The 8,328-nt window shown below is 47.4% G+C and overlaps 1 protein-coding gene across 2 annotated transcripts; it reads right to left on the bottom strand.

Moving 5' to 3' along the window:
* Positions 1-4,519: 4,519 nt before the first annotated feature.
* Positions 4,520-8,112, bottom strand: Otx2 (orthodenticle homeobox 2). 2 transcript variants are annotated; one of them, XM_038310544.1, is made up of 3 exons: positions 8,016-8,112; positions 6,934-7,109; positions 4,520-5,140 (listed from the first exon to the last, which is right to left on the bottom strand). In XM_038310544.1, exons 1-3 carry the CDS (start codon positions 8,110-8,112, stop codon positions 4,520-4,522), a joined length of 894 nt encoding a protein of 297 aa, XP_038166472.1. The 2 variants fall into 2 exon arrangements, with proteins under 2 accessions (XP_038166472.1, XP_038166473.1); XM_038310545.1 differs by having other exon boundaries at positions 6,934-7,085.
* Positions 8,113-8,328: the final 216 nt, after the last annotated feature.

Genomic DNA, 8,328 nt, shown 5'->3' with positions numbered 1-8,328 from the left:
CATACACAAGTTACTTGCTTCCGTTTCCTCCAAACGCTGCCATCAGAAAAAAACTACCTTTTCCAAATAATGTATACATCCTGTTCGAATTGAGCATAAAACAATTTTAAAAAAACACTTCTCCAAGTCACATGGATATTGGCAGGCAGTTGGAAGAAGCTCCAAGCAGTTCCACACGTTTCTCAATATAATGGTGAACAGCTTTACACGTAATGTTAATTCTGTCTGAGATAAACCCTATGATCAGCAGTTGTACAGCCAACCTCCCCAAAATGTCAGGGTAGCCCTCCTTAGGGGTTTTGCAGGAGTAGACAGATGGTCTTTGGACTTTTATGCCCCACCAACCCAAGGATGGAAATAGGGTTTCTGGGAGAATCAGGTTTATCAGGGCAACCTGCCCTGACAGGGTGAGGAGGAATTAGAAAAGAAAAGCAGGGGTCCTTATTGCTCTGCTCATAGATATGAGTATGCAGATGTCGTGATAGGCTGCTGTCCTGATGGTTTAGGAGGAAGGCAAGGATGCAGGCACAGGTCAAGGACAACAGAACACAGCGTCTTCGCATCCTGTTTTCTACCTCTATTTGTATGGGACGCCCGTCTTCTTTGTGTACGTCTTTTGCATGATTAAAACACACCTCTGCATGCAAGAGACCCCACCTAACATCGGTATACCTGGTTTTGGGTTACAGCGTTGTCTTCATAACAATAGCGAGTTTCTCACCAGGTGTGAGGTTCTAGGCTATGAACTTCCGTTTGTCCGACTGGCGGTTTCTGATTAATTGAAGACCGGCACTTGTGTGAGGCCTCTGCACTACAGGTACTGGGAATGGGACGAATTGGCAACCTGGCGACATCCACGACACCGAAAGGAGTCGCTTCCCCATTCCAGAACTTGCTTCTGACCCTCTAGGCTGCCGCACCGGATCCCAAACCAAACCAGCCAACGCTCATGGGGAAACGAGGCTGAATGCCAATGAGTTTCTCAAGCTTCCGAGTCAGTACCCGGCTCTCAAAAGAGAGCTCCAGTGTATTCACTACCTAAGCACCTGGCTGTCCTTGAAATTCCCCAAGGACAAGCACAGCTGGGCGCCTTGGTCCGAGGCGCTACAGGAGCCCTCAAGCAGAGCGACCAGCTTTCCTCAAGCTTCCGGGAACAGCTGTCCTCTCCCAAGTCGCCTGCAGCGCAGCCCCACCCCCACCCCCGGAACCCTGCAAAGCCAGCCATCCCCGGTCTCCTCCAGACCGACTTTCCGCAGTGCTAAGCCTAAAGGACGCCGCTCGCCGGCCTCCGGTATGCTCAATACAGGTCGCTAGGACGCAGGACGCTTGCCTCCAAAATTGCTTTCCAAACCCCGAAATTGCCTTGACTCCTGAACTCCGCTGGGCTTAAAATATCCCAAAGACACCCACCCAACTAGGGTTCAGTGGCTGAGGGCGTGGCAGGGCAGGGTCGCGCTTCCCCCGGCCCTGGCGGCGACGCCTTGTACTCTACAGGTCTGGGGGCTGGGTTGAAGGGACCTGCTAGTCTGGAGCGAAGTCCGGGACCTTGCGGGAGCCCCAAGAGAAAAGAGAGCCACCTGGCTAGGCCAGAGCCTTCAACACCAGCAGGGCCGAATGCAGCCCAGGAGCCCCCGCCCAACGCTGATCCCCGGGCACAGCTGGGACATTTTCCTGGCAAGCTACTGTTGCTGGCAAGGGCAGCCCTGAAGAAAGAGGGTCCGAGGCCTTCCGTGGGCTGCCTCGACCAACCAGGGCACCAGGCTGTTTCTGGAAGTCGCGCCCGGCCTCCGCAGCTGTTCTTTCCGGATATTTGAGTGGAGGGGTGGGTAGGGACATGCAGACACAGATGAGCGATTAGGAGCCAGGAGAAGTTGAGGAAACGACCATTTTCTAAACCTGGAAGGTTTCGAAAGCCGGAACTTAATTAGCTTGATGGAATTTCTCTTCTTATCTATGAAGGGAACACTACCAAGGTGAAATCCAAAGGGCCAGGCATATTTGTAAGAGCGAGAAAGGATGGATACAAGCTTTGAAAAGCCATTCTGTCCCTCACACCTCACCTCTGCCCTCCCAAATGAAGGTCGTATCGCCCGCTGGCTTCTGATTAAGAGACTCCCTGACTCATTTGGAGGCGAGTCATTTCAGTACCAAATATCAAGCTGTATGGGACTTCATTAACTTCATTAAACCCAGTCTTGATTAGGAGTGGCGATCGGAACTCTGGATATCTTTAAGCCAATGCTAGCTTCCCATTCGCTCCCGCTTCCTTTTGATCGTGGGAAATCCTTTCTACTTTGGGAGTTCATTCAAAGCAATTGAACTGTGTGGTCTCAGTTAAACGAAGTTGTGCAAAAGTGATGGAAAAATTGGTTTTAGAGACCTCCTTTAACTTCGTGTTCAGACCCTGAAGAAACCAAGTCATTGCTGAGCAGCCCTAAGCTTGCTAGGTACTCAATTCTGTTCTTGCTAAGGTTTCCTGAAAACCAATGGCAATGTGAGAAATTGGTTCTTTAGGAGTTACTTTACTATTGCACGGAAAAACGTGCAGTATTAAAAGAAACCAAGAAAACTAGACCTGGGAAACCTAAAGACGCTGGGGCCCGAATATCACTTCAGGGAAGACTCAGAAGATGAATTTCCTCCAGGTCCAAGAGGATGTCCCCATCCAGCTCAGCAGTCAGGATGGCTGCAAAATACTGTTTTATTTAAAATCGTTTAAAAACGATTTTACTCGTTAGGTCAAGATTAGATGAGATTCAAGAGTACAGGCAGAGATGGGAAATCAAATAACCAGAAAACAAAATGGTTGCAACGGCTAACCTTCATTTATAAAGTTAAAATCAAGAGTCATTGAATTTGGTCAAATTTAAGAACATAAGTTTAAGATGAAATTGAATAGTTTTTTTTTTTTTAACCTAAGGAGTACCACAATCATTGGCCATTTATCTTTTCTGGTAACTCCTACAATCAAAAAAAAAAGGGGGGGGGGCTCTCCCCTTTCCCCAGCACACACAGACTCACAAGCACTGACCTGGATGCCTTATGTTCAACTACTGAAATTATAGGTTTTTAAAGTTTTCTGAAACTCTTTTGTTCAGAAATCATTTCTGCCTGAGTTGCTTTCAGATTCTGATTACACTCACGTTTACCTCATCATTTTTTTCAAAGAAAAAAAAATGCCCTGAGAGAACTAAAACAAGAAATTCTTGCCATTCTCTCTCCGAAATACTCCAGCTTTCCCCTTAACACACACACACTAATCTATCTAAAAACACCTCAACCAAGTGCCTAACAAGGGACTCAAGATGGCGCAGGGGGGACAGGGTGATTGGGAGCTGCCACTTCCATGTGGAGCAATCCTGAGGGAAGTCAGCTCACAAGCCAGGTCGTTCCTAACTAGTTCAGCCAAGGGGAAAGGAAAAGCACAAGAAGCAAAGTCACGGATTTCTTCTCTGTCTTACAATAAACACTTGAGAAGGTGAGGCTGAATATAGGCTTTTCATTCATAAGCAATGGTATAAAATTAAACTAGACCCAGTGTTGTGCTAGAACCATTTTTAATATAATTATACATATCTGCCAGGTGAAGGGTTTATGCATATATAACTTCCAGTTAACATCTGCGAGCATAATGACAATGGCCTCGGTTTAGAATTCATCAGAGCAATTGATGTCTTTTTTACCGCCAGGCTTACCAACATTAAATTATGGGCGAATCGGGGTCCTTTTGCTTCTCCTCGATCCTTGACCAGAGACAGCAGGGCAGCTCACCTCCAGCCAAAGGTAATCTTTCTAGAACAGTATTCAATTGCTCTGAATTTTGCTTACAATTATAACCTATTTAATCACAGAAGAACCCCTGCATAGGTGGAGTTCAAGGTTGCATACAATAACAGGAGATCACAGTTTTGAAGTCTAGCACAGATTAAAAACCACAGAGGTACCATTTATATAAGACACACACTGATTGTCTCTTAAACTACATATTGACTCCTTATGAACATTATTTTTTTTTAAATAAAGTAGTGCATCTAGGACAATCAGTCGCACAATCCACACAGCCCTGAAAAGGTTTTCAGTGCCAGCTACCAGTTGGTCATGAACCGTGAATGAGTTTGGGACACTGTCCATTTCTGAGATTCAACCAAGGATTGGCTAAAACACCTCTGCTTTGAAGGGTTGGGCCTTCTCTCCCTTCCCTCATAACCTAGTTTGGTTTGATTTCTATTTTGACTGGTTTGGTTGCGTGTGACTAGAATATATTTGATCAATCATTTGTAAATCAGAACACCAATGATCTAGAGCTATGACAGAATCTTATGATTGGTTTGTCCATTTCAGGTTGCTGGTTGATAGGCCCCTCTAAGGCCCTTCATTTTTCCTTCTATGTCTCTTGGGAACTTTGATCAGGAATCTGAGCATCATCCCATCTAACTCTTTTAACCAATGCCTGGCTAAAACTGGAATGTCCTGCCCAGCATATTTAAAAATCACCCACAAAAATAGGTTCTACAGGTCTTCACAAAACCTGGAATTTCCATGAGGATGTCTGATCTTTATAATCCAAGCAGTCAGCATTGAAGTTAAGCTTCCAGGAGGCAGTTTGGTCCTTATAATCCAAGCAATCAGTGGTTGAGTTAAAACCCAAGCTTGAAGCTCCATATCCCTGGGTGGAAAGAGAAGCTGGGGACTGATTGAGATGGCTGGTAACTGCATTGGTACCCATGGGACTGAGTGTGGCCCCCGGTCCAGGAAGCTGGTGATGCATAGGGGTCAAATAAGATCCACAGTCCATGCCCCCAAAGTAGGAAGTTGAGCCAGCATATCCTTGACTATAACCTGAAGCCTGAGTATAGGTCATAGGATAGGACCTTTGCATGCAGGAGGAGGAGGTGGACAAGGGGTCTGACAGTGGGGAGATGGAAGCCGGGCTCCAGATAGACACAGGAGCACTGCTGCTGGCAATGGTTGGGACTGAGGTACTAGAGGGGGGAGTGAACTGGCCACTGGTTCCACTCTCAGAACTCACTTCCCGAGCTGGAGAGGTCTTCTTTTTGGCAGGTCTCACTTTGTTTTGACCTCCATTCTGTTGTTGCTGCTGTTGTTGGCGGCACTTAGCTCTTCGGTTCTTAAACCATACCTTGAAAGGGAAAGAAACTTCTTTAATGTGGTCATAAAAACTCCATAGGGTCAAGAGTGGTCCTAGATTGCATGGCCAAATGATCAGGCAATTTCCTTTGCTGTTAGAGACCACCGACTCACAAGGTTCTTCCACCTACATCCCCCCCAGTTGTGGGAAAGTCAAACTTACACATAGTTCCTCAGACGGAATTTAAGACAATCATTCTTAATTGTGAGCTAACACTTCTCTACCTTGCTTCCCTATCTCACCTCTTCTAGAGGTGAGAAAGACCTAATTGTATTTTGGGATGACCTCAAAATAGACGATATCTATGTCTTTTAGAAGGAAGCAGTCTGGTGCTACATGCCACCAAGAGCAGACTTAGTTCAAACAGTGTACATTGCGCCGTCCAGGAAGCAATAGCTAACAGGAAGGCTGGCTCCACGACCTAACATTTTGTCTCTCCTAGACGCATGAAAGAAATCTCCAAGAAGACATGCTCCTGGGGAGAGGAGATCTGAGCCAGTGTCTGCTGAAAGACACTTTGTACTGAATGAAAGGACTTGTGTGGCTTCTGCTTTGAACTCAAAGGCAGACCTCAAAACGAGTCTTCAAGATTCAAGGCTGTGCCTTCACATTGACGCCCGGCACACTCTGTTCGCTACACTGACTCACTGATTTGTTAATCTGAAAAACTCTGCCACTCTGAAAATTCTCTTTACCACCCTTGCGCATCCTCTGCAAGGCAGAAAAACTTAAGACAGAAACTGCTGGAAGGTCCTTGAGGGGAAGGGGGCACACAGGGTCTCTTCATAGAGCTGGTTGTCCTGGAACTAGCTCTGTAGACCAAGCTAGCCTGGGACTCAAATCCACTTGTCTATCTCCCTTGTGCTGGGATTAAAAATCAGGATACAGCTACAGGTCCTTGCTTACTCTATTGAAGGGGCTCTTCATTTGCACGTTGTTGTAACTGCAGTGTCCCCAAGGCCAAGCTCAGAACCACTAATCACCTGGAGTCAGTTTGTTTTCAGGGAAGGCTTTGGGTCAAGAATTACAAGTGCTAGTTTTTTTTTCCAACCCACTTTGAAAAATCCCGTTTTCTGCTTTGTAGTTCACAGTGACATCTGACAATTTCAAAAACATTTCCTACCCAAAGGAGAGTGTCCTGTGTGTAGATGAGGTGCCAACACCAAAGAGTTCCATATTGGAGTAACTCTCCAGTCAAGAAGGAGTTGATTTTAATCCCTCTCAGGGTAAAATGTGGAGGGTTCTAGAGCAAGAAATAAGGATTTCTTTCCAGATATTAAGAATATAAAATTTTATCTGTTAATTGACAGAGCTAGAAACTGTGTCCTGTCCTCAGTAAGCCAACACCACTACACATTTATTATGTCACCTTATTTGGTAAAAGCACCATTTCTGTCACCAGAGCAGGTTTGGCCTTGAGAACATCATTTGCTAGTTTTTCCATTTACTTAAAAAATTTTTTTTGGACTGGCAAGGAGCTATACTCCACGGCCGTTTCCCACACACAAAGTTCACAAAAAGGATGTCCACATGACGAGGACCACATGACTACCCTTGAAATTTGCCCTCGACTGGACCTGGAACTTCAGGGGACTCTGAACCCCAAACGTTCTAGGACTTGGGTGTTTGCAGCTAAATTTGCTACACTTACCTTGCAACCAGACCAGAAGACCCTAGTTAATAGAATTAACAGAAAGCAAAAGGAGAATAGGTCACTAGCCAGTACACACCAAACTTCAGAGAGGGAAGATTCGGGAAAGACAGCGTGTCTACATCTGCCCTACCTGTACCCTGGACTCGGGCAAGTTGATTTTCAGCGCCACCTCTTCTCGCATGAAGATGTCTGGGTACCGGGTCTTGGCAAATAGAGCTTCCAAAACGTCGAGCTGTGCCCTGGTGAATGTAGTCCTCTCCCGCCGCTGTTTCCGGGGGGTGGCTGCAGGACAAGAAGCCCAGGGCCCTTTAGGGTGGGGGAGCAGTTTCTCAGTCACAGCACTTTTGCCTGGGTCACGACTCCCACACCTCCACCTCCCACCGCATTCCTACCGAGGACCCCCCCCCCCAGATCTCGCAGGACACTGCACCCCCGCAGACTACGGAGCGTCGCTTGGAGAGCTAGGAAAATAAACTGAGTAAGACAATTCCCACTCCCACGCCCGATTCTGGAAACAAACAAACAAGAAACAACCGCTAGACCACCATACTATCAACAGAAACGGCTGTCTAATAAAGTTAGAGGCTCTGCAAGGACCAGCGGCTGGAAATGACGCAGCAATAGTGGAGCCAGTTCCCACGGTATTTTAGCGCCGCAAGGACCTTTGTTCTGGCATCTTTAAAATGCGACAATAGTTCAGACTTTTGAGTCTTTGGTGCGGGGTGATGTGCCCGGGAAAGAAAGTGCCTAGCACCTGGAGGGAAGCCACACCTCTAAGGATTAAAGGGAGGGGGCATGGAGGTACCGGAAGCCCCAGGCAAGGCCTGGAGGAAAACTGTAGATAACAGTAGGGGAGAAAATTCGGTTGCCCCCAGGGCGGTACTAGCTAGGAACTGGGCGTGCACAGTAGGCAAGAGAATGCTCAAGTGACAAGGTCAACAACCTTCCACGACCCTTTCCAATGAGTGTCCCCAAGCCACTCTAATTAAGAATGGAGCGGTGAGATTTTTCTGTGACTGCTTCGGACCCCAGACTCGTCTCTTTCCAGCCTCTTGTTCCCTCCTGGGTCAGTAAATGCCCGGCAGCTCTCGGCTGCTTCGTGACAAGGAAAACAGAGTGGAATTTGAGTGAGGACAGTGAGCCCTCCAACTTCGGAGCTCCTGAGAGGCGAGCGTGGGGAAGGGCATCGAGAATGCCGCGGGACTCACTTACCCGGGTACCCCACGGAGGGATGCAGCAAGTCCATACCCGAAGTGGTCAGACTCAGCCCATTGACTGCGTAAGGCGGTTGCTTTAGATAAGACATCATGCTAAGGTTGTTTGGAGGTGCAAAGTCGGCCCAAATTGGGTGGACCCAGCCGGACGGTCTCGATTCGCCTGGAGTGGACAGGGTCAGGGTCCTTGGTGGGTGGGTTTGAAGCGATGGAACTGAGGGCAAAGCAAACAAACAGAGGTGCTGGTTTACTGCTTGTGAGTGAGCAGCTTCCTCCGCGTTCCATCACTGACTAAAAAGAGCCAGGGCGAC

Source organism: Arvicola amphibius, chromosome 13 (genome assembly GCF_903992535.2).
Source record: "Arvicola amphibius chromosome 13, mArvAmp1.2, whole genome shotgun sequence".
NCBI lineage: Eukaryota > Metazoa > Chordata > Mammalia > Rodentia > Cricetidae > Arvicola > Arvicola amphibius.
The sequence above is the reverse complement of the archived record's forward strand: the minus strand, read 5'-3'. Positions and strand labels throughout refer to the sequence as shown.